Source organism: Denticeps clupeoides, chromosome 13 (genome assembly GCF_900700375.1).
Source record: "Denticeps clupeoides chromosome 13, fDenClu1.1, whole genome shotgun sequence".
NCBI classification, from domain to species: domain Eukaryota; kingdom Metazoa; phylum Chordata; class Actinopteri; order Clupeiformes; family Denticipitidae; genus Denticeps; species Denticeps clupeoides.
In genome coordinates, this window is record NC_041719.1 from 6,485,936 (window position 1) to 6,512,562 (window position 26,627).

Here is a 26,627-nt window from a genome sequence, read left to right on the forward strand (position 1 = left end):
ACGGCAAGCGCATGGGCCAAGAGACCAGCATGCAACTGGGAGAACTGGGACCCACGTTGACCTCCACAATGGCGCCACGCCATCATGTCATCATGACTGTTTGTCAGCTGATCACTGTACATACAGTACTGCATGGGGGGGGGTGGGGGGCAAGAAACACAGGCAGCGGTTTCTTCTCCGGTTTCTTTCCTAAACTTCAAGTCTCTGAATAAAAAGCCGTCGCTCCAGTGTTCCAGGGTGAAGCGCAGCGAAGTCTATTTTCTCTTCCGAGTCTGGAGGGGGAGGGAGGCGAGCGAGCAGTCAGTCTGTCTTTGCCCATTTTTTTTTTTTTTTTTTTTTTAATTGAAGGGGGGTGGGACAGTGATCTGAATACAGGGGCCTGCAGTGGAGCTGTGTGTCCAGAGCAGAGCACGCCGTCGGCAGACACTCAGGGGGGAAAGGATGGAGATGGTGGAGGATTGTGGGAGGCGGTGATTTGGAGCACTCGAATGTCACATTTACACACCCCGATATGCATCAGTTTACACACCCCGATATGCATCAGTTTTCACACCAAATTCATTCACTCCTCAACATGGAAGCAGCAACCAAATAAACAAAAATGACAATGGAGAAAAAAAAAAAAAAAAAGCTCTTCAAGTTATCAATAAAACCCCTGACAGAACTTATCTCTGCCCCCCGCTATCCTCTTTTGGCTAAGAACCTCAGTATTCAGAGAAAATATGACATCAGAAAATACAAATAATAACAACAGCGATATAAAAATAGCCTCCCTGGCACCTCCACATAAAATAAAACGTACAAAAAAAAGCTTTGATACAGAAATTGGTTTTGCACTCTATGCATGGCATTGCTGTACAGGAAACGGGAAAGAATGTTATAACTACCCACAATGCCACAAACGGTCACCGACACAAAAGAGGGGGCAAGGGAGCGAGAGAAAAGAAGAGAGCAGATGGAATGAAGTACATGGATGAATTCATGAATGCATGAATGAATGAATGAATGAGGAAAATAAGGACAACTGTAAAATAATACAGGACTGAACACCGAAAAATGAAGAAAATCTAAGAACAGGAAAAAGGAACAGAACCAAAAGTGCAGAATTACATACGCGAAAAAAACGCTGTCTTCCTTGCAACACAGAACTGTTATTTCTCTTTTAATAAGAATAATATTAATAATATTAATAATCAGTATAATTATAATAACAATAAAAGTCATTTTACATAAACAGTAATAACAATAAAAGTAACAATAATGATAAGTCCTACATGAACATTAGCCGTAAAAATGCCTTTATAAAAATTAAAAGAAAGAATGATGAAAACAAAAACAAACCAAAAAAGGTACGAGAGCTGGTTGTCCTGTGCAGTTTTGATGTCACTGAGCTCCACTGGGATTTGAGAGTGCACCCTGGGCCTATAATCTCGCAACCCACCCTGCCAGCCAAATGGAATGGGTCGCTCCAAAAGGGCTTCAAAGGCTCCTTGATCACAGCCCACGCTGGAATGATCCACTGGAACACAGAAGAGGGGGGGCAGAGCAGCCTCCCTCATCCCGTGCACAGGATTTGCATGAATACTTTGGGTTGTCTGTGTTAATGTATGGTTTGTATGTGAACAGTGTGTTGTCTGTATGTGTATGTGAGTGATTCATGTATGCCTTGAACATTGAGGTGTATGAGTGTGTTGCTATGGCAACAGTTTAGAGTAGGGGGGGAGGGCAGAGGTGGCCGATAGAGTGAGGGGAAGGGCAGAAGGAGGGCCAGAGGAGGAAGCGAATGGGGGTGGAGGTAGGAGGAACCACCCAGCATTTATCCAATCAGATGGAAGAGCAAATGAGGAGGACAGCCAATGGCGGCAACTGCTTGGTGGATGTGCAGAGGAAGGCGGGCAACTTGACCCCTCCTCCACCCATTCCCCTCAACCTCTGCTGCAGCCTCCCTGACCCCCAGGGCTGACAGCTCCCCCTCCAGACAGACAATGGCGGTTTGGCATGATGCTGCTCAACACAGGTGGCTGATATGGACCTTTATACAATGTAGCAGCCCCTGGGGAAAGAGGACACACAATACACTTTAAACACTCCCACAGCAAGAGCACAGCACATACAACCTGCAAGTTCCACCAAAGAAATCCAGAGGAGAGTTTGTATAAAAAAATAAAAAAAAAACTATTCCTTATGAGCAACTGAGGGAAATTGTTACTTTCAACATCTACGTGATTAAATGCAGTTTGCATTTAATTTAATTAACAATGAAATGACATAGTAGCTGAAGAACCAAAGAACTCCCTGATGACTTTTAAGAATGGCAAATGTTCGAGTTAAGAATTTAGTTTAGCAACTGGAACAGACTGCAGGAACTGCAGTGTCAGAGTGTGAATTTAAAAAGTGAGTCAATAACTAATAATATTTATATTATTATAAAAAAAAAAAAAAAAACCTTTACACTGACTCGGCAGCTATAGGGATTTTTACCCTCCCACAAAACACAGATGGCGGTGTAAAAAGACGCCCTCTGAAAAGGCAGAAGGGGAACCCACCTGTGTTAGACCCCTGCCTGCTCCATGCTGTACTGCAGGTCGGGGGGCTTGTAGCTTAGAAGCATGTCGCTGGTGCAGGAGGAGGGGTAGCATGCTGCAGAGTGGAGCTCACCTTCCACATCACACACTGCAACATGACGGAGGCAGCTCAGCACAGGGTTCTTTTTAAGTGTATGCACTGTGGACACTGTTGGGTGTGTGTGTGTGTGTGTGTGTGTGTGTGTGTGTGTTTCTCCAACCTGATTCCTCCTTTTGGTGCAGCTGCTGGCTTCCGGTCAGAGATGATTGGCTGAGGATATCTGACATGCGGGCAGAGCTCAGTGCCTTCCCAGCCAATAGACTCATTCCTGACATGGGCTCCGCCTGGTCCTGCAGAGACGGAGTATGGCCGATTAGAGGCACGTTCAAAACTCAACCACCAGAGGGAACTATTGCTCCAAAAAATAACAGTAAGCAGTGGCGTAAAACAAGTTAACTGGTTTCAGTGCACCTTTTCAAACATGAATAAATATGGCCTATACAGAAAACTTAAGCCACACGTAAAACACACATAAGCGTCGTCGCAGGTCTGAATGGTGTGATGGCGTTGCAGGGTACCACGGGCCCGATACCCATCTCCCTGAGGCACCCGGGTTCCGTAGCCGACACCGTTGTGGTCAGGGCTCCCCATCGCTTGTCCAGGGGTACAACAGTCAACATGCTCACTTCCAGGTTCTGAGGGTTCAGAGAAAAGGACGCAACACATTAGCCACCAGCAACTGTACAGTTTTCTCAACATGATGGTGTGAACATTTACCACAACTTTGCCTCAATCAGAGAGGTCAACATGCTGTTCTTAACAGAATTCGGCCTCAGATGTCACTACAGTTGCATGCAAACCATTTGGGCACCCTTGTCTGTTTCTGTGAATAGTGAGAGCAGAATTTGAATGATTGGCAAAAACTTTATTTACAGATACAAATGAATGGGCCTGAACCTGACATGTGAATGTGAAGTGATAGTCATTGTGATACACAGCACAGCACACGGCGACACAACGAAAAGTGTCCTCTGCTTTTAACCATCACCCTTTTTTTATATATAAACATGGTGTTTATAAGCTGTGATACTTGGGCGGTCTTATTAAATGCTGAACATGTATTTTACATAGACATACAGTACAGGCCAGATGTTTGGACACACCTTCTCATAACTAGTTTTGATACCTTCAGTGAGAATCTACCAATGTAAATGGTCATGGAAATAAAGAAAACACATTGAAATAGAAGGTGTGTCCAAACATTTGGCCTGTACTGTGTGTGTGTGTGTGTGTGTGTGAATATCACAGCTTATAAACACTAGCCAGAGCATTTCAGGCTAACTCGGCAGACTTTAGACCAATCAGTCCTTGAAATTGTTTTAAATGGTATTCCTTTTGCTTTTTCCATCCTAAAATTGTACAAACAAAAATAACGCACAAATCTTATACAAATGGTGAAAGGGAATATGTATCCTTTAACTTTAAGCCTTTTGGCGATCCGTTCTGCTCTTATAATCATTCACAGCAAGACATCTTAAGGAACTTAAGCAACTTGCCACAGTAGTAATACAATAGATAAAATCTAATTCTATATTGTTTACAAGTGGCATGTTCAAATTAGGAGAAAACTGGATATGTGGTATATACGATTTTATATGGCAGCACAAATAATATTCTAGCTGCAAGAACATTCTAATGAACAAGAACATTTTGTTAGAAGACTATTATGTAAGTGATACAGAGAGAACGCCATTTCTTTTACTGGCAGATACTCCAGCTGGGCTTAGAACAAGTCTGTTCTATAAGCTCAGTTACCTCTGGTGGAGGTGCCACTCCTCATATAAGTGTGTCTGTGCGTGCTGGAGCTGTAAGGTGGGGTGCTCCCTCGTGGTGGCCCCAGCATGTCATGGCCCTCAGGGGACACCTTGGCCAGCAGACCCTCGTGGTAGCCCGGCAACTCGTCCTCCTCCATGCTTTCAGAGTGGGGAAGCGTTGGGGGCGGGCAGTCCGCCGATGGGATCTGCAGGAGTGGGTGGTAGTGTCGGCCCACAGGCTGGCCGGGGGGCGGCTCCAGTAGCTCTTCCTGGCTGATCTGACGCAGCAGCAGCAGCTCACTGTAGTCCTGGGGGGCGTTGGGAGGTGTGGGCGGGGTTAGTCGAGGGCTTTGCCGCTTCAGCAGGGCAGCGAGTTCCTGTGGGGGTAGGCGGGGGTCACCATGGCCGGTCAGAGAATGGCGGGGAGACAGGAGGCCCTGGAGCGTGGGAGTGACGTGCTGTGCCGGCCGCGGATAATCCAGGGGTGTGGGGGAGAGCAGAGCTTGCTGCAGTGCAGAGGGGTTGCCATAGGTGCCCACGGGAGCACTGTTACCCCCACCCTGATAGCCCTCCATGCCGGGCACTTTCAGAGATGCACCCTGCAGATAAGGGTTGTAGGTCCCCACTACTGAAGGCCCTGTGGCCCCTCGGTTCCCTTCCCCAAAGAGGTGCGGGTTAAACTGCGACTGGTCATACGCAGACGAGCACTGAAAGCGGCTCAGGCTGCGGCTGTGGGAGCAGGGAGAGAAATGTCGTTGGACAATTATCCTCAGTAATAATTACTACGAGGCTGCTATGTTTTAAATGACGGCATTTGACACTGGAAAACTGAGCTAAACATGAAAAACATATGGCAAAATAAATGACATGCAGGGGAATTGTGCAACATGAGGTGCAAACACAGTGGTTTATAGAAAGGAAAGGGTGGGGTAAGGGCAGATTTCCTCTATATGGGCCCGAAAAGGTGTCCACCCCAGGACAGGATCTGCGTTCTGCATTATAACCAACACATCAATCATTTTTATCCTAGGTGATCTTAATACTCACCAAAAAGGGTTTCTAAAAAAATAAGATGCTCAAACAGAACATGAACCACATTTTGGTGAATATATCTATATGGGTAAATACATCTACTAGGTTCTGAGTCGGCATAATCTCTAAGATCTCTACTTCTACTGAACTTCCGTCTTGTGACTTACAGTGCTTTTATCTAGAGGTAGCATCACCAGAATAGATATCCGTGCACCGGCTAAGTCTTCCTTCCACGCCACTGGAATCAGCTTCTGGTAATAACTTTAGTTTTTTTGTTCCCCCCCACACACATGATGACTAGACATGCTTAAGATGTGTTTATGAGTTGTGGTTGGTTTTACAAAATGTAAAATATTCAACAAGTCTTTTTGGAGCTTCAAAACACTATCATACATTGGACAATATGAAATAATAGAGACAGAAATGTAGAGGAGTTAAAAAAAAAACTATAATGTGAAAAGGTCCTTTGGTTCAGAGTTGTCTGTTTTTTGTGGAGCACAGAAGAGGGGTGGGGGAGTCGGTGATTAGGGGAGGGTCGAAGGTCACCTGTGGGTCTCAGCATTGTCGGCACTCAGCTGCTTGCCCAGGACCCGGTGGCTGCACGGTGTGGACAGGAAGTTGTGCTGCAGGGCTGCTCCCCCCAACTCCACATCCTGGAAGGGCACAGGCTGCTGCTGGGCCAGTCCCACAGGCGCTCGGGGAGGGACGGTCAGCTGTTGCTGCTGGGCGGGCAGAGTCATGCGCGGAAGGCTGTTGGGGGGCGGACTCCCACTGGGCGATTGGTACAGGGAGGCTGGTACACGCTGATACTGCACTGCAGGTGGCCCAGCTAAGTAACACAGAGGGGGGACAGAGGAGACAAAATGATCAAATTTGGATAGAGTGTTTTAATACAGGTAGGGATATGGATTTAATACAGATGGGGATCTTATTTGATCTTATGCAGGGCCTGCTAAAGATTTATGATCAAATTCAATCTTTTTGGCCCCAGGGATGCATGTGATAGTGTATTTCTTGGTGCTGGTCCCAAGGCCTGGTAAAGGGGGAGGGTTGCATCAGGAAGGGGATCAGGCGTAAAAACTTTTGGCAGGTCAAATTTGCGGAAAACCAGAGCGGTTGATCTGATGCGTTGACCCCAAAGGAAGAAGAACATTATCATATTGAATAGAAATATCCCTAAAGATATATAGTGTGGCAGAATAAACAGTATGGAGAGATCGTTATCGTGGACAACGTGTTTTGCTGCAATTTCCAGCCCAAGAGGATCGAGTCAGGACCAACCTTGCATCATCCCTGCACTTCCAGGGGGAGGGCTCTGATTGGGCTGCCTGAAGAGGTGATTGCTGGGATGTGTAGGTGGTGGACTGGAGGGCTGGATACGCAACCTAAGAGGAGGGAGAAGGGTAAAAAAAAAAAAAAAAGTACAAGGTGCACGTTATAACGCTACCCACAGCAAAACGGCTTTACCCAATTTGTATTAGTCCATCATGTAGATATATGTTATTTAAAAATCAACTTGGACAAATCGCAAGAAAACATGGTAATGATGACTGATTAAAACAGATTACAGAGCTACAAGACAGAGTCTGTATGAGAACGTGTTAGCCTCACCTCTGCAGCTGGTGTGTAAGGTGGCCCGGCTGACCATCTCCATGTCCCAAAGAGAGGGCCTGGCACAGAATATCAAAGACACCACAAACCTTTACCACAAGGCGACCGATACAATGCAACAGTAGAACTGCTCACTGTAAATCACACCACACACTGAAATGCATATGGTGAGGGTGAGGAGCTCCTTTTACAGTTCTGAGTCATCCCACCGGGACGGCGGCTCGACTCTCGGCTGTGCGAGCCCCAGCCACGTCTGGTCGAGCTTCATTAGGAACGCTAATGGCTCCCACCATCCGTGGAGGTTCTACTGAGTTCTAATAAACGCTGCTCAGCTCCACCAGTGGCTGGCTGCATGAATTCAAATTCACCCTTTTCAAGTTCTTTTTAATTGTTAATTGTGACATTTTAATATTTACTTTACTTTATTGTTTTTATTTGCCTGTTTTAGTGTCCCACCTGTGTATGACATTTATGGTGCCCTTTACATGGTGCTATATACATTTCATTCTGGAAAAAAAATGGTTCCATTTCTACAGCGACTGAGGAGGAAAGGGCACAAAAGCACAGTGTCATGGTAACCTGTGCCTGCTGCAGCGGCATCTGCAACTCGTGCTGCTACAGCACATGCTACAGTGTTGGGAGAGAGAGAGAGAGAGAGAGAGGGAACAGTAGGCGCTGGTGTCATAGTAACCTGAATCTGCTGGTGTAGAATCTGCTGCTCTTGCTGGTAGAGAATGTGCTGCTGCTGTGTGTGTTCCATCATCTTCTCATCCTGAGGACCCGCATACATCTTCTGCAGCTGCTCACACTCCTAACAGACACACAAATGCACATATAATGAACAAATACTACATGAATGCATACACACACACACACACACACACAAACTCAGGCATACACAACGTTAAAAACTGATGCAGCAGAGTTTTGCAGCATCCACTTTGAACCTGTGACCTAAATTTTACAAATCTGAGGTTTAATCTACAACCAGTTTGAGCATGGACACACCTCCACATTAGCAACTGAGAAAACAAACACAGTTACAAATCAGAGCTTTTCACACAGTATTAAAATGTAATGCGTGTGTCAATAGTATACAAAGTCATAAGCAAGGTTAATAACAAAACATTGTGGGCCACGTTTGACACACTGACCCAGTTCCTTGCATGACCACAAAGGTCTGAGCTAAGCATGTCCTCACCTGGACCGCTCCACAGGTCGAATCTGCTTTTGCATTACAGCTGGGTACTCAGCTCATACGCTAAGATAGTTGCTAATGCTGAGGTGTTAATTAGATGAATGCACATTCACTGGTCCCAGGTGAGTCACCTGCTTAAGCTGTTTGATGAGACTGTTGTTCTCCAGGTGGGCTTTAATGGCCTGGATGGTAGCAGCCCCATCCGAGAAGCGGCGCACGGGTGAAAAGCGCTCCGTCGGCAAATGCAGAGTGTTGCAGTCCTTATAGGAGGACCTGGAGATAACACAAGTGGGGGGAAGCCATTATAAACTTGGGATACAGTTCAAATATATAACGTTATATAACATTGATATAACAACGTGTTACATAATATTACCAGGGGACATCCTTTTCTAATACCAGATACGATGGTTTCCGAATACAGCGATATCTTACAAAAAAGCAATGCTGGTCTGTGGGAAAATTCTGTGCATTATATAATTTTTTTTTTGCCATTTTCCTCTGCCTGTGGCTGGAAATTAAAGGAACGGACGCGAATAGCTGGCCCTCAGGAAGCCAGCTCAGATCCACCTTCTCAATGAATCTGTCACCATGGTCAGATGAAGCCCAGGGCTGTATAATTAGAGCATCCAGCCTTGAACAAGAGGTTTCATTCAGTAAAGACCTAAATGGCTTTATTTAAATATTAGAGATGATAACTGGAATAAGAATATATCAAATCTGCAGTCACAGAGTGGAGGGTGGAGCTCATTTTAAATGAAATATTTAAATATTATATTTAAAATGAAAATATTTATGATTCTTAAAGGCACTACAGAATATTATTTGATTAATAAGGTAATTAAGACAAAGTATTATAATGAGTGAAATAGACTGAATAGTACAATAGTACTACTACAAATGTATACAAATACAAAATGCAAAGGAGTAAATCTTGCCATGGTAACCATAATTAATCCTAGACTAACTGTTGAGCCCCTTCTATTTTTCCTCATAAAGGAGTGGCATTCTTGCAAACACAGGCTTGCAGGCAAGAGGTCAGTGAGCGACGCAATTTAGTTGCTGGTACTGACACTACCATGTTCCACTTCTTCATTCAAAAACCTAGCAGTGAGTGTTACCTTCTTGCAGCCATTTGCATCCAAACTGCAGTTCTGGATGCAGTACAACAAAACCTGTAGTTGTGATCTGTTTGCATAAGCAATTGCATTGAATTTCACTATTATGGAAGACAAAATTAAGTTGTGTTTGAATCAGTCTAAGTACCATTCACATTCAGAACAACACTGATGGGAGACAGGAGATGCAATACAATCCAGTGGTTTTTACATTTATATATTAATAACACAGCCATGCCATTCTGTTTAGTGACAATGACCCAGTGTGGCCACCTGTGAACCTGTGGGTGAGGAGGTGCTTCTGCTTCTTTCAGACATGAGTGAACCTTGACCCCTTCCCACCCATCCCAACTTTTCCACCCTTTCCTCCCCCCCACCCAACCCCTTCTGGGAGTTGGGGGGCACGAGCCCTCACCGGTAGTACTGTTCTGGGACCCAGCCCCTCTGTCGGGGCCCCTGGGCCCTCTGGGGGTCGGCAGACAGCTCAGTAGGAGGAATGTGCATGGTGTGCCGCTTGTCGCGGTTCGCCAAGTACCTGGGAGAGGGAGGTGTGCCGTGGGGGTAGGGATGGGAGTAAGAGGGAGGGACAGGGGAGAGGTGGAGACAGGAAGCAGCACGCATCAGCTCGGCGTGCCCTCTGTGTGCTAACAAAGAGAGACATGTCCGAAAGAGACGTGTCCGAATATCGTAAAGGGACGTTTTTCTGCAAGCAACATCATAAGCGAAGCCAGGTGAGAAACGATTTCAGCATCAAGTCAAAAAGAGTTGAAAATTTGAGGATTCTTTTTTAGCAGCAGAGGTAGGTAAGGATTATATTTTTCTCAATAGAAGTGCTGACTTTTTTTTTTTTTTTTGGAGTGAAAGCTAGCATGTGATGTAGAGGAGGAGCCACAGCAAAAGTCGCCCCTAATGGCAGAAAGCATTGCACCCCCAGCACCCAAGGTCACCCAGCATGATGGAAGCCTCGCACCCAGAAGCGTTAGAAGCACCGTCAGCCCCCATGTTGGACCCGTGGAGACTCACCTCTGTACCTCGGCCTGGTCCGGCTCTCCATCAGAGCCCTCCTCATCTACCGGGGCCACGGCTGGAATTGGGTGCTGAGGAAGGAGAGAGACATTCTATGTAGTGCTATGAAAAATCAGGCTCTTGTCGTATTTTGACAATTGTCCAGATCAACCTTCAGTCAAGTTACAGGTTCAGTTGCTCTACAGTAATAATAGGCAATGTAAGATGCAGACAAGTTATACCAAGTAATGGCATTGCAGGTGATCAGTGAAACTTACAGGGCTGGTGACCAGCGGGGACGGCCCCCGTGGCCTCTTCAGCAGCTGCTGAGCATGCAGCTGAATGTTGGCACCACCATCTGATGCCCTCCTGCCCAGGGGACCCATGCCATTGAGAAGCTGTAGGGTGGGTGGCTGAAGAAGGCATTGCTCCTGTGGACGACAAATGAAAAATGCACTTATAATACAATCCACATTTGCTGAAATAAAATGTATGATTTCTGTTGTGGGATTAAAGCTGATGTTTATTTTGCTGCAATTTTGAGATGATTGTGCCATTTTCAGCAAATGTATATCACCTTGTATTCCAAATGCTGTGTGGGCTGCAGGCTCTGGGTTGGCATCAGTGTGTGCATTGGACCCACAGTAGGAACCAATGGGGGGAAGGGAGGCGGATGGGGGACCCCACGGGGGAAGCAGCTAGGTGCCAGTTTATGCAGCTCCTCTTGCATCTCTCCCCTAAGCAAAAAACAAACACACTTCAGATATGAAACTGAGAGCGGGGACCAGAGCAGAGAGACTGAGTCCCAGTTAATGGTTAAAAAGAGACAGATTAGGGAACAAACAAATATGTGCTGTACCTGGGGTCAGGTACGCCCACCGTGTGACGGCGCATGGACAGATATCGGGCCATGGCCTCTGGTGATGGCTCCTCCCCTTCATCACTGTCCAATGTCATCGAACCGTCCGTCTGGACAAACAGGGCAGTTAGGGGAGAACCTTCACTCTTGAGTACATCAAGAAAATTCATAAGCCATGACGCTTGCAAATCAATTATTATACAGTAGAAATAGTCCTCAGTGCCGGGAGATGTAACAAAGTGAGCAGTGTCATTCTGAGCAGCAACTAACCTCCACAATCTGATTCTCTGGGTTGATAAGCTGGACGTGAGGGACAGTCATGCTAACCGGATTACCCTGCTGATCCGTCTGCTGAAGAAACAAATAAAAATCATGAGAAGGTGTGTCACACAGGGATTGACCTGACAGGACACTACTCAACGACCCATCTGCATGTAGGACCCCAATCCACCCTGAGCAGCTGATGGCTGGATATGGGTCAGAAGGCTCCATGCAATAAGACGCAAATGAGCCGGCTCATAAGGGATTAAGGACTGCAACACAGTCACTCTGCAGGTCAAATAAATGTATATAAGGAAGGATATATTTTCTTAAAGGCTTTTCTTAAAGTGAAATTAAAACCTGTAGGTGGAAGTAGACTGGTGTGATATTGACATACGTGTCTGGAAGCCTGCGTTTACATACATGTGAACTTATAAGTCAGACACTGATGTTGGACAAGAAGGCCTGGCTCGCAGTCTCCGCTCTAATTCAACCCAAAGGTGATCTATAGGGCTCTAACCTCTTGGTCTTATCTAAAGGCCACTCAAGAGCTTGGAGGTCTGTAGCTATTGACTCTGCACAAAGAATTGACTGAGCTCCTGAGAGCGACCCTTTCTTTCACAAATGTCTGCAGAAGTAATCTGTATGCCAAGGCGTTTATTTCATAAACATGTGACCCTGGAAGGGATTGGGACACCAGACTTCAATACTTCTGGCAATATAGCGTATGCTGGCAACTTCACCTGACTGCATGTGCCGACACCGTCAATGGGAAAACTCACCTGTACAGCATTGAGAGGGTAGCCCATAGGCCGAGGTGTGGGTGGGGGCAGGCGGAGGGTCTTGTGCCTCTTGAGCCGTTCAGAGAGCAGACTGTAGATGGCGCTGTAGTGATCGTACGCGTCGGTGTGCAAAGACTGAAAGGCAAGGTAGAAGCGCCATCTCGTTTTAGAGCACATGAATAATTCATGCTGGGAATGACGCAAGCACGTCAGGGGTTTGAAGGCATTTAGGATTTTTTAAGTGTGAGGGAAGAGAGTGATTCATCTCAGTGTGACACCACCGCGACTGTGTGTTACTTTCACACACATCAGACACTTCCACTGCCAGCTGATTGCTCCACAATCGGGCAGTGCATGCCTAAGTGCTCGAAATTCAAGCAGATTTTTGCAGGCAACCATATTAGGTGTGAAATTTGGAAGAGTTCCGTTACATTGTGCTGCACTGCCTACGCGCTGGTGAATCACAGCAACCGCGCAGCCATGTTGATTAATGCAGTTCCAGCTCCACAGAAGGGCTGTGACCGCAGTGTACAGGATGAGTGCAACGTCACGGTGGTGTGACATGTGTAGTGTGAGTGCAGCAGGCCGGGTGAGGCTGTGGGTGTCGGAGGCAGCGCCGGCTATGCACATTGGCTGCCCACCTGCAGAGTGCGCTCCCGGTCCAGACCCATCTCTGACATGGCCAGCAGCACCTGTTCATTAATGAGCTCCGTCTCACGCTCCGTCTTCAACTGCTCACACTCCACTATCAACTGAGCACAACAAACGGCAGGGACAAAGGAGACTTGAAGGACAGTTTTATAAGTGTGGACGCTGATATCATTAACATAACACATTTGCATAACACATCTTCAGTCTCATCACGATTACGATTCAAGAGGCAATGATTCCATTAACAAAAGATTACTTGTGGGGAGTATGTACAATAAATCTAGTCCCAGCATTTAGAACTGCCTGCCTTAAAAGAAATCTTAAAACAGTCCTTTTGGCACATGATTCTCTAGAGTTTTCTTTTAATTACTTTTTATTTGATGTATTATTATTACTTAATTTCAATGCATTTGTTTAATAAAAAAAACAAAATCACATTTTATCATTTATTAGATGTTACACTAATTATGAAGGCACAAATGAATGTAAAGAAATTGAATTGGTGAAGGAACTGGTGAAAAAAAACTCACCCTCTCAAACTCCGGGTCTGGGTCACCCTGCTTCATCCACTTATTCTTACATATCTGCTCCATGGAGAGACGTTTGCTGGGCTCCAGGACCAGCATGTGTCGGATCAAGTACTCACAGTCTAGAACACAACACATCCACATTGTCCCCGTTCTACACCACGGATTCATCCATGGGGTTACGTGCTGAAGGACTCACCTGTGGACATGAAGAAAGGGATCCGGAACTTTCCACTCAGTACCCGAGCACGGAGGTTCTGCAAGGTGCTGCCGTCAAATGGGAGAGCACCACACACAAGGACATACAGGACAACCCCTAAACTCTGCAGGGCAAGTAATGTAAAGGACACAGATTAGCTCCTAACGGCATCGTACATTCACATTACATTTACATACGGCCTTCTTCAGAGCGCCTTACAATCAGTAGTTACAGGGTCAGTCTCCCTGGAGTGTCTTGCTCAGGGACACAAATGGTACTAAGTTGGGTTTGAACCTTTGACTTTGTGGTCTTCTGGTTAATAGGCAAGGGTCTGACCCACTTGGCTACTACCTCCAGCTTGCTCTACATGCTCTACAGATAGATGCAGAAAGGAGAGAAGGAGGAGGAGCATTTTACCCAGATGTCCACTTTGGGTCCGTCATATTCCTTCCCTTCAAAGAGCTCTGGAGCCGCATAGGGGGGGCTGCCACACCACGTCTTCAACAGCTGACCCCGGGAATAAAGGTTACTAAAGCCAAAGTCTGCAGAAACACAAGAGGACCAAATGGTTCAGCAATAAATCACTTTTCTGTGAAGTGAGGTTGAAAATGCCGTAAGAAGGCCGGTGGACCTGCAATCTTGATATTGAGGTTGTGGTCCAGGAGAAGGTTCTCTGCTTTCAGGTCTCGGTGGACAATATTGCGGCAGTGGCAGAAGTGCACCGCAGCCACGATCTGTTTGAACTTCCGCCGGGCATCTTTCTCTGCCATCCTTCCATGGGCCACCAAGTGATCTGTCGGGTCAGATAAAGAAGGAAGAACAGATGCCAGTTTTAAGAGGTCCATTCAAAACCCAGTTTCATTTTGTACAATCACATCTGTCAAAAATGCCAATGCCACTGACCACTAGCAATGGCGGTGGTGACCGGGTTAAAAATAAATAAATAGATAGATAAATAAATTTTAAAAATCGGCCCCGTAATCAGAAGGGTTCAAATCCCCGCCAAGGTGCCACTGAGGTCCCCTTGAGCAAAGCACAGTGCCCACACACTGCTCCCCGGGCGCCTTTCATGGCTGCCCACTGCCCACCAAGTGTTATGGGTTAAATGCAGAGAACACATTTTGTTGTGTCACCGTGTGCTGTGACAAAAAAAAAAAAAAAAAAAGAAATCACTCACAGACACACACACACACACACCACCATCGTTCTCAGTCAAGGAACACAGCACAGGATTTATCAGATGGGCCCCAAAGTCAAAGTCAACTTTTTGTCATCTCACCATATACAAGTACACAGAGAGATGAGATTGTGAAGTGTGAAAAACACACATAGGGAGTCAAGAGACTGCACACCACTGATGATGAAGCTTACTCAGAAATGAAACAAAGAATAATACAGAAACGATGGAAAATCTCACCAAATATCTCTCCGCCGCTGGCATACTCTGTGACCAGGTAGATCATCCTCTCTGTCTCCATCACCTGCAGGAGGTGGACACAAAGAAATAATAAGAGTAGTACGCACGTGTGGATCACGAGCATGAACATTATGGGGCCTGGACGGAGTGGTCACCTGGTAGAGGCGAATGATGTGAGGGTGCCTCAGCATCTTCATGATCTGAACTTCCCGAAAGATCTTCTTTAGGTTCTCATCATCAAGCTGGGTCTTGTCTACTATTTTTATTGCCACCTGACAACAAGACGGAGAGTGAAAGTGTAAGGTACATACTTTCCATTTCTACATACTTCAGACACCCTTATCCAGGGGAGGGTGAGAGAGGGGCAACAATGGGGGTAGTAGACTAGTGGGAAACACACTCGGCTACTAAACCAGAAGACCCAGGTTCAAACCCCACTTACTGCCATTGTGTCCCTTAGGAAGACCCTTAACCCTTAGTGTCTCCAGGGGGGGACTGTCCATGTAACTACTGATTGTAAGTGGCTCTGGATAAGGGGGTCTGATAAATGCCGTAAATGTAAATGAATCGCCCACAAGCCTAAAAAAGCAGGTAACTACATGCAGGACAGTGCAAGCTCGGGCAAAACGGGGGAGACGAGGGAACCAAAGAAAAATGACACGCAAAATGGGGGCGGCTCAGAATGAAGTTCGCGAGCAGCCCTGTCCCAATGCCTATCAAATCGCCTGGAAGAAGAAGGAGAGGGGGGGTAACAAGCTTGCAGGACGGTTGCACGGAATTCAACTTGGCACCTGGGAGAATCAACAGGAGAAAACGCAACAACACGTGCCGCCATTCCAAGGCATTTCCCTTCAAAAGCGAAATAATCTGACAAGGAATCACTCATTTCGCAACGCTTCAGGCCACATCCTTAAGATGCAGGCTTGACGTAGAACTTTAAGTAAGGGTGGCAGGTAGCCTAGTGGGTGATAAATGCTGATAAATGCTGCAAAAAGTAAGTGGCAGAGGGCGAGTTCCCCGATTTTAGCCTAGATCTATGGTCCAACTAGCGTCCAAACGTCTGCAGTTGCCGAAAAAGCACCCCATCGGACTTGTGAACCCGTTTCCGCCGGGGTATTACTGGTAAAGTTGAGCAGAGCGGGTCCGGAGCACAACCTGTTCTGCCGGTGAACCCTGGCCAGGCAAAGCGCCGTGTGTTTGTGTGTCCCTTCCAGGGGTATTTTTAAGCCCGTGAGGCTATTACGGGCACTGGCCGCCATCCAGCTGTGTTGATGTAATAGCCTCTTTCTCTGCTTGCACGAGCCTCAACATCTGGAACGAGCCTGGCCCAGCACAAACACAAATTAATACACACACACACACACACACACACACACACACACACACACACACACACACACACACACACAGAGAGAGAGACAAAGACGGGAGACAAATTCCTGTATCGGCCTGTGACTGAGACACCAGTCCAAATGGTATAAACAGCATTTACTAAAGAGCACTGAACACTTTACACTCAAAGTAACCAGTCGTTTGCATTGGTCGTCACAATGTCATTTTCGCCCAATGACGCCATCCCTGGCCGATGGGTCATTTGAAGCAGCCGTCCATTTGCAGGTTGTTGTCATTTCTTATCACACACTTGCTAACTGGTACACTGATGACAGTAAGCGGTGGCCTCGGGACAGATCTCCCTGCGCAGGTTCGAACCCTGCTTGCAGCGGAAAAGGGAACTAGTTTTTCAGGGGCAGTGGTGGCCTAGCGGTTAAGGAAGCGGCCCCGTTATCAGAAGGTTGCCGGTTCGAATCCCGATCCGCCAAGGTGCCACTGAGGTGCCACTGAGCAAAGCACCGTCCCCACACACTGCTCCCCGGGTCTGTCATGGCTGCCCACTGCTCACTCAGGGTGATGGGTTAAATGCAGAGGACAAATTTCACTGTGTGCATCGTGCTGTGTGTATCTGTGTATCACATGCTGTGCTCCTGTGTATCACATGTGACAATCACTTCACTTTACTTTACTTAGATGTCAGGGTGGTAAAGCACGCGTAGAGATACAGCCTGAACCGCACCCGACCCAAAACACCGCACGCTGGTCAGGCCTGGGCGGCAGAATTCGGACCGGAGCGCCGGCCAACAGTGGAGACGCGGTGTGGAAATTCACAGGGAGCACAGAGTCCCGCTGCCTGCAAACAGGGCCAGAAATAAGGACATCAGACCAAAATCAAACTGGCCGGCGAGGGACGCTGGCTTGTTAAAATGACACTTTGGGCTGAGCGTGCCGATAAGATAAAGGCCCAGGCAGAACTTTGGACCCGAAAGACAAAGTACAAAGCATTTTCCAACAAAGCAACAGACCCCGAAATGAAATATGAAGGTATCCGCTGCGGACATATATAGGCAACTATTGGCCTAAAGCCAGCTGCTGGTGGCATTTCAGGTTTTCGTATTCGCTCTCTGTGGGAAGTCAGGTTTGGTTTTATTGTGTCGCTGACGTGATATGCACCACACCTACATAGATCCTGCAGCCACGTAAAACCACTTTCTGGCCCTCAGAAAATTCTCGCTGCATTGTCAGTGGGTGGTAGGTGCCTAGTGGGCCTATGAACCAGGAGACCCCGGTTCAAACCCGACTTACTACCATTGTGTGCCTGAGCAAGACACTTAACCCTAAGTTGGTCCAGGGGGGGACTGTCCCTGTAACTACTGTTTGTAAGTCGCTCTGGATAAGGGCGTCTGATAAATGCTGTAAATGTAAATGTCAGTGTATGATATCACAGGTCTAACGTAATATTACGGTCATCTCTTCATTTATTAAAATAAAATAAAAAAAGTTCACCTGCAGAAGCAGAAGCAGAGCCGAGCCGAGCAGCCTGTAGCGGCCGCCGTGGGGAGATTGGCGCATAGTCAAGGGGAAGAGTAGAGAGCGGCACAATCAGCGTAAGTGATTGGAGGTCCGATTGGCAGCACGGACGGGGAGTAAATAAAACCAGATGCAGTGGTTTTATTAGGCCGTACTTTCTCCATGGATATCGACGTCCCTCGGAAGGTGACACGAGGAGGCGTGTGAAGCAAATTTCGCCGACATCAGCAGTTTGGTCACGAAGCGATAATATACCACATATTCTCGGCACGTCATGTTGTGAGGGCAGAATAAATGTGCTATTGCACATGTACACGATTCTGATATAGAAGGAGAACAATAAATACATAAAACGGCGCAAGCTTGTGTGGGCCTGCACGCAACATCAAAGGCTAAAGGGGTAGCTGTATTTCGGAAGCCGTGGCCATGAAGATAACATTTTTTTGACTATCCTGCACGATGCTATCTTTACAACAAACCAAATGGCACCCAGACGAGGACCGGGAACTGTTGCTTATGCACTGGTGTTGCAAGGAGGCCTGTTTTGCCGTGGCGGATCCACGTCAGTTCGGCACTTTGGGCACTTTCAAAACGGAGGCTGAAAACGGACTGATGGTCTAATCACCTGCTCATGGTGTTTTACGTCTATCGTGCGCTTTGTGGACGTCGCTGGCTATGCAAATACCCATGCATGTAGCAATTGTCTATTTGATATGATCTGAATTCAGACCAAAATATTCTACAGTAGGTGAATAACGAATGGCAAAAAAAAAAATGTATAAATATGTTTTGAGCAGCTATGTTGAAATGATAATGCATTTTTGCAACTGCCAAATGAATACACAGTTGGAAAACACAGATAAATTGCATTTTTTTTTTTTTTATTTGGAATGGCCTTTCAACTTGATTGTGCAAGAAAGTCAATCCAGACAATCTGTCAACCCTGCCATTAAAGTGGACCTTGTGACCTGGTTCACTTGAACCCATCCCCTCTGCAGGGGTCATGTGGAGGTGTGTGCACGTGGACAGAATTTGTAATTGCATGGCCCAGCTCATTTGTAATTGCAAAAAATGCATTTCCATAAAGAGAATGAAAGTTCTTGTCATCACGTTGCTCCGTACGTGCTGGGTATTGCGTGCGTGATCTTAAGGTCCTGGCCCTGGACTCGTGGCCTTTAGTTTCAAAACGAGCTTGATAAATAAAATTTGATTTAAACTGGAACTGAAAGGCAACGACGGCACGCCGGACGCACGAAAAGTACAATCACAGCCAACATGACTCAGCATGTGCTGGGCTCGGGCGCACTTTGTGGCCAAATGTGATTATCTTAAAGAACAACATATGCACATACGTACGCTTGTCCGAGCACAACGCTGGAGGGTGTTTGCGTCAGCAGCCACTAAATGACCATGCGTGAGAACTAAGTCGTGGATAAGCGCGTAATGCTTGTGGGTAAAAGTCCACCTCAATTAACCTGTGTCTGTGTTGTTAATAGCCCATAAAGCATATGAATAAAGTTCTTCTTGCCTCATCACTCAGGTTCAAACATGCAGACTTTTACCAAAGTTTTAAAGTTTCTGCTATATTCACGTTGAAGGACTTTCAGAAGGTCTTAAAGTACTGTAAAAAAAATCGCATTTCAATAGCTAATTGTTTGACTACATATCAAATGAAGCTTATGTGCGACACGTCCCGTTTAATATTCCATTACTCATTCCATTGGTCAGTGTGATCCAGATCCTCAGTTTGAGGTGGCTCTAGGACGAGGGGGGGGGGGGGGCGTTGCATCGTCTCAGCACCGCCCGGTGACAGTCAACCTGCCCTTCAACCACAGCTGAGCTCGGACATTCAGACACGACATGGCGCAAAGAGGGAGGGAGAAGGCTACAGAAATGGAACACAATGAATAAGCAAAAATTAATAATGAGGAAGTGCGTTGTGGATGTTCTCACTCTTAATGATGACAGTCAAAAAGTGTCACGATGAGAGAGAGAGAGAGATCGCTGGTCACCGTGAATCAGGAAAACTGCACCGAAGTAATCCAATGTCACCCTGTTATGGTTTATTTCCGAGACATGTTCGATTAGGCTTCAAGTCATGATGGTCTCAAGTCTCAGTCCATTAACAGAGTTCCACAAACACCGACGGGATTCCAGAGAACCGACCCCATTCGTTGCTGTGCATTACGACACGCTGACTTCACGCAAGAGGTCCTCGCACGCGTCCTCATGGATAAGGATCACGCGGTGGATGCGGTCACCCAATTTTCAAATGGGACTGGGCTCACTGACACAACATTCGACAAAGCTGCGGGGGGGAAAGTCACCAGCCTAAATATAGCTGATGATACAGCGGCCTAAGTAGAGGCGTAGTGGAGACGTACATGGAGAGGAGCGATGGAGGTGTGGAAAGTACAGGCGCAGGAAACGCTAGAACTGCTGATTGTAAGTCACTCATGTAATAAACGCTTTAAACGTATATATATTTAAAAAAAAAAAAAAAAAAAAAAAAAAAAAAAAAAGAACACGAATGTTTTAAAGCAGACGGGGCCGACAGAGCGAGACGTGCTCCGTGCCGGACACTGGCCTTTAGCTGCGCACACGAATTGAACTGACGCGATTAGATACGGAAACAATGCAAACAACCAAAATGCCACAGAAACGCTGCTTGCACACAAGGAGGACATTTTACTCCACTTCAGACCGACACTTGCCACGTTTCTCTTTGCCGGCTTAACTTTCACACTTTAAATACACACACGGGTCAGATGATGTCTGGCACAAAAAAGCAACCCGGACAGGCCAGTATTAAACAAACTGAAATATGCCATAACAAGCGCGGCTTCAACGAGACAGTCCAAGGCATCTTGTTCACTGGAAGTCCAACCAACCTCTCAGCAAGAACAGACATAATATATGAAATGAACGTTCCAAAAGTGCTCCTCAGCCTATTTGGTACTGCCGCAATCTTTTCTTTTTACTTCATTGCAAAAAATTGTACCGGTAAACAGATTCTCTTTCTACTAAGCATTCAAATTATTATTCAGAACATAAAGTGCAACATTTTTTTTGTGTGTGTGTGTGTGTCACAATGTCAGGTTCATCTACAAAAAGACGGCGTATGCTGGGGTTTGTGTAAAAAATATAAATATCAATATGTTTCAATATGATTATATTTTAGCATCCTTTAGCATCCATTCGGCCATCCAGATAAAAAATCAGCCAGATCGCGTTTCCTATTTGTTTAGGGCAAGGCCTCAGACACCTATCAGATGACAGCGCTTCAATTATTTATGTTACAAATACGTCAATTGGCTGCTAATTGAGTGCAGTGTCGGTGCCTAATGGGGAAAATCTCATGCTGCGCTGGAAATCATTATGGCCATGTGTCCACTGAGCTCAGGACCCAATACAGCGGTTTCATACCGCGTTTACAAGTTCAAACGGCACGAAAAACTCCGCAAAAGGATTCAAATATTATAAGATGGCACAGTCATTAAGTTTCCAGGATTCTAAGTAAAGCAAATGAGAAGATATTTAAGAGACACAAGGTTTGTCTGAAATGCTAATTAATTACTTTTTGGGGGGAAATCTCAGTTTCTCAATTTCACCAATAAAAAAAAAAAATTCCAAAAGCATGCACAATAAGCACGATTCACTATAAAGGACTTTTAACCATTATGTGTAATATATACACACATATATACATAGTGAATATACATAAAACACACAATAATAATCTGGCACATAAAATCTAAACCCAACAATCTCAGCATGAAACGTTATCCGTCACCATGAGTAATGTAACGAGGAAAATTAAAGGAATGACAGCAATCAATGAATGATCGTCACTTAGGAAGATGCAGCTGACTGGGGTCATAGAGTCAGCCGCCACTACCCTACCCTGGAGGCAAACTCGAGAATAAAACATTAAAAAAAAGTGACTACAGGGATCCTCCCGGTACACAAACAGCAACTAAGGGCAACGGAATAAAGTTATGCAGCAAAACCGCAACTGCTAAATTACACGGAGTAATGAAATCTCTGCACGACACACGCTACGCCTGTTATCTAACGCCGGTCGCCAAGGTCGCTCTTCCCAGATGTGAATCGGAGTTCAAGGGGAGACCGGAGGGGGTGAGTGAACCTAAATAACAAATTAAAAGCCCAAACGGGGGCTGACAATAGCAGAGCTGCCGTGATTTGCAGCGTGACAAGCCGGGGCACGATGCTTGGCACGGCGTCCCCGACGATACCTATCTGCCAGTTCATCCGAGAGGAGGGAGTGGGCGTGGCCAAAGGGTGAGAAAGAAAAAAAAAATGTTCAAAATAAATAAAATGGTTGTTTGCACCGTCTGGGCGAGGCCGGATACTGTAAAGCGTCTGAGGACCCAATGGTCACCCTTCACCGACAAAGTCACCTTCTATTTGACTGCAGCCAGGACCATAAGGCACTGATTAAGTATGACTAATGCTGGCTGAGAAGGTGCTGAGTTGTGTGTGTGTGTGTGTGTGTGTGTGTGTGTCTCTGAATTGCAACAAACAGGTAAGTACAATCCCCTGATGACTGGAAAAGTAGGATATGACTTGCACTGTACTTTCATATGACACTATCGTCCGGAAATAAAAAAAAAAAATAAAAAGGCCCCTTTCACGCCTTTTTGCTGAAGATTACATAAGAGACAAGAAATGACATCAAATGCCTCCGTACGAACGTGAAACATTTTGTTCCGGCTGGCCACGCTTCTTAGCAGACGTCACTTTCCTAGACATGAACTTTTATATCCAAGCACCGTCCACTTTCCCTACAACCGACACACCAACTACATATAAACTCTCGGCTGCTGGTCAGAGTTCACACACACATTTAGGGAACTTATTGCCCAACATGATTATTGTTCTCTAGGCCGTACGGCAGTTTAAAGAGCTAAAACCTGAGCTTCAAACAGTGCAAACTCATCCCTCGCGTGCCATTAACGTTAAATTGAGTGAAAGCTCCTCGGCCGCGCACCTGGAGCTTTCAGAGGCCTGGCCTGGGACACAAGGGACAATCGCGGCCTCCAGGATCGTCACCGGCTGCGGTGAAAAAAAAATGAAGGAAATATTTCGGCTACATCTGACCGTTTCCTCTGTTTACATAAAGCGTGGTGACTTGACACTATATGCAATCAGCTCCTCGCATAGGATTTCCCTGCAGGTTCCTTGTTTGAACAGTGCGAAGATAATCAGCGAACTGCCTTATCTCTCTCGAGGAGAGTCAAGTACATGACTCCACACCTCACTGAACAGCCCGCGAAAAGCTGCGAAAATCTTAACACCTGAACGTGCAGAAGAAATGATCGTCCGACAGAAGGGACATATACAGCATGCTTTTAGCGTTACTCATAACTTTTTACGATAAAATTGCCCCCATGCACCTCTGACGTTGGTTCACAAAGACCAGGAATGGTCTAACGTCGGGAATAGACTAATGCAATACGTACAAATAAATTATTTGATTATCCTTCAACCTAAACAATGAAGTTCATTAACAGGCTACAGCTGCCTAGCAACACGCAGGCAAAAGCAACGAACAAGCACCTCTTGGTGCATTAATACAGAATCCATTTGGTTTGTGGCGGCAGGTGTGCATATATCAAGTATTTTACAAAGGCTTTTAATATGGCTCGGCCAATCAGCATCTTGAAGCATTTCAGAGATCGAAAATTTTAAAATACGTATATTTTGCACGTTCTCAAACGCCACGGGGCAGGGTGGCTCTATTTAAATTTTATACGACACATTCGATCTTCCAAAACCTTGTCGGCAATTGACGGCTCTGAGTGGAAAAACATGCCCTTGGCAAAGCTAGACTGGGCAGTGGGTCCGGCTTTTTCAGGTAGGTCTTAGAACCATGTCACCAGCGTCCTTATAAGGTGGCCTAGCGGTTAAGGAAGCGGCCGCGTAATCAGATGGTTGCCGCCGAGGTGCCACTGAGCAAAGCACCGTCCCCACACACTGCTCCCCGGGCGCCTGTCATGGCTGCCCACTGCTCACCAAGGGTGATGGTTAAAAGGACACATTTCGTTGTGTCACCGTGTGCTGTGCTGCAGTGTTTCACAATGACGGTCACTTCACTTTCAAGAGCTATATTCCTTACACATACATAGCGGCGCTCTTATTGTGAAAAGTTTTTCATGTTACACATGATTTGATATAATCTGAATGGGAAAGGTGAACAAGGGGCCTTGCATTTTTGCACCGATTTAATTAATTGTTCAATTAGATGTTCAACTCAAAAGCTTTTATATTTCAATTCAATCTCGATCATATGAAGTTTTGGGGCAGTGGGGTGGCAGAAGGTGGCAGGTCCGATCCGCCAAGGTGCCACTTAGCGAATCGGTGTCCCACTGCTCACCAAGGCTGATGGGTTAAATGCAGAGGACACATTTCAGTGTGCCACCGTGCGCTGTGCTGCAGTGTGTCACAATGACAATCACTTCACTTTCACTTTCTTTTTGGTAAGGGAGGGCCAGACCGCAACAAACCATGTTCAGCCTGAATACTGGCACCTACGGTTCAAGGAAATTAAACGGAATCAACAGCGTCTATGCAGCCGACTGCATTACGACTTATTCGCAGCCAATAGTAGACCGCAAGGTAATCAGCTCTTCTTTACACCACAGTCACACAAACGCAAGTCCCAAACGCACAGAGAACGCTTCCAGTAGCAATCAATAAAATAAAATGTGGCACTTAAAAGCGCGCTCGGCTCAAAATAGCATCGGCACCGGTTCCACGCGGGCCCGCAGCGGCATATCGTTAAACTTCTGGCCCCGTCGGCTGCAGCGAGAGGGATGAAGGGAGGGCTCAGAGACACTGACAGAATCCTTCTCCTCGAGCGACGACTAAAGACGCTGGTCGCGTCACTTTCGCTGTCTTTCGTCTGCAGGTCCACCCGAGATAACTCGGCCCTCCCGTCCCCGTCAAAGCGGCCTCCCTCGGCACGTCGCCGGAATTCACTGGAAAGAAAAAGGACAGAGACGATCTCCGTGCACCGTGCAGTGCGTTGCGACGGAGGGCGTCACTTAAAATAAATGTAAAATCGACAAGTGTCATCCATAAGGCGGCGGTTCGTCATAAATGAATAAAAAGCACACGAGCATCCGGCTTTAATTTGGTAAAAACGTTGCCAGGCCAACCAGACCTGCGTCCATCGTCCAACTAGACCTCATGCTCCATTATGTGGTGAACCTGCCACGCAGTCAGGTGACCTGTAATGATCCACAATTAATAGACGCGGGTCCGTGAACGCATGTCCGCGTGTCGTTAAGTGAGAGCCACTCGGCGGAGAAGCCCCGATATCGACAGGCGGGAGACATGGATGCCCCGCCGGCCGCCCACACTATGCAAAAAAAAAAAAAAAAAAAGTATAATAATAATAATAATAATACATACGCAGGATAATCTCACGTACGCAGCACACGGACGAGACAAAAATTGTCCTGCAAGTGGCCAACGGGAGAATTTGCTGAGCCGGGCACTATGAACCGCGGCGCCGTAAAAATGGCATGATGGATAAGCACACAGCCGAAATCGGAATAAATTTTTTTTAAAAATCCCCCAAACATTGATTGTCGGTCCGAACAGCCTGCAGTGCTTCTCCCAGGCCGCGCCGAACGTTCACGTTCCACGGGTAACTAAAAGGAACGTCGCGAGCAATTCATACAAACGCGAGGATCCGCGACAGCAGAGCCCACGCCGGCGCTTCTTTTTTTATTCCCTCTTCCTCGCTCCGCCACCGGGAGCCGAGGGAGCGAGATCGCGTTGTCGACGGTCCACCCCCGCACTACGCGGCTCGGTCGGCCGGGAGGCCCGAACTCCGGCCCGGGGAGAGACGGGCAGCGGCGGCGGCGCGGCGGAGCCCGTCGGCCGTGACAGGCCGGACGCGTTCGGCCGAGACGACGGCGCCGAGCGACCCCTACCTTGGCCTTGGTGATGATGTGGGTGGCGAGTTTAACGACGGCGAAATTCCCCTTGCCGATGGTCCGCTCGATTTCGTAGTAGCCCACTCGGGCTGAGGGGGGCCGAATTGTGCTGGCAGAATGGTGGCCGGGGTTGGGGATGCAGCCCGCCGTCGAGGCGGGTCGACTCGGGAGACTGATCCCGGGGGACGGCTGCGCTCGGCCTTGCGGGTTTACGCCCGCGGCCGGCCGGGTAGGGTGCGTGATCCCGGCCGCGGCGGATCCAGTCGCACCTCCGCTTGACACGGCCGCCATCTTCTTCGCTTCTCTGCGGGAACAACAAGCAGCCTTGCGCAGCGCTCGCCGCGGCCACGCCCCCGCCATGCGTCACGTTACGTAGACCGCCCTCCCCGGGAGGTAGCCATGGCGACCGCCGGCGTAACAATGACTTCATCCCCGCTAACGCGCATATTCCCGTCGCCTTGGCGACCGAAGCTCGCATCGTCATACTTCTTCTGTCCGAACCTGCGCTTCTGCCATTGCTCCTCCGTGACTGCTCCGACTGTTTACTCTGGAGCCGACGGGGGTAGTTAAGCAGTGAAGAAAAAAATTATATAGATTACAAAAAAAAAAAAAAGGTTCACGAAATAAAATTCACGAACCAATAACTCACTCCGATTAATCATGTAGCTTCCAATAAACCAGAAATTACCGCTAAATATGCCATCCTGTTCCACACTAAAGCAGGCAACAGAAGGTCCAAACGTGTAATAGGCAAGACCA

The 26,627-nt window shown here is 46.9% G+C and overlaps 1 protein-coding gene across 4 annotated transcripts; it reads right to left on the minus strand.

Annotated features, from left to right (window-relative positions):
- Positions 1-277: 277 nt before the first annotated feature.
- sik3 (SIK family kinase 3) lies at positions 278-26,198 on the minus strand. 4 transcript variants are annotated; one of them, XM_028999671.1, is made up of 25 exons: positions 25,866-26,198; positions 15,195-15,311; positions 15,040-15,103; positions 14,254-14,415; positions 14,040-14,164; positions 13,623-13,746; positions 13,427-13,545; positions 12,887-12,997; positions 12,246-12,380; positions 11,473-11,550; positions 11,203-11,312; positions 10,921-11,080; positions 10,622-10,774; positions 10,362-10,435; positions 9,754-9,873; positions 8,352-8,493; positions 7,714-7,833; positions 7,023-7,081; positions 6,693-6,796; positions 5,958-6,240; positions 4,381-5,108; positions 3,097-3,260; positions 2,786-2,915; positions 2,547-2,673; positions 278-2,053 (listed from the first exon to the last, which is right to left on the minus strand). In XM_028999671.1, the coding sequence occupies exons 1-24, from the start codon at positions 26,157-26,159 to the stop codon at positions 2,552-2,554; spliced, it is 3,798 nt and encodes a 1,265-aa protein (XP_028855504.1). In that variant the 5' UTR covers positions 26,160-26,198; the 3' UTR covers positions 278-2,053; positions 2,547-2,551. The 4 variants fall into 4 exon arrangements, with proteins under 4 accessions (XP_028855504.1, XP_028855503.1, XP_028855506.1 ...); XM_028999670.1 differs by having other exon boundaries at positions 11,473-11,553; XM_028999673.1 differs by lacking the exon at positions 25,866-26,198 and adding an exon at positions 16,195-16,335 and having other exon boundaries at positions 11,473-11,553.
- Positions 26,199-26,627: the final 429 nt, after the last annotated feature.

Excerpts from the sequence above, each read along its gene's own strand:
- sik3 (XM_028999670.1), bottom strand. The coding sequence starts at position 26,159 with ATGGCGGCCGTGTCAAGCGGAGGTGCGACTGGATCCGCCGCGGCCGGG. Across the intron at positions 11,313-11,472 it reads CAGAGAATCAGATTGTGGAG|ACGGACGGTTCGATGACATT; the intron begins GTTAGTTGCTGC and ends CTGTTTGTCCAG. Across the intron at positions 6,797-7,022 it reads CTTACACACCAGCTGCAGAG|GTTGCGTATCCAGCCCTCCA; the intron begins GTGAGGCTAACA and ends CCCTCCTCTTAG.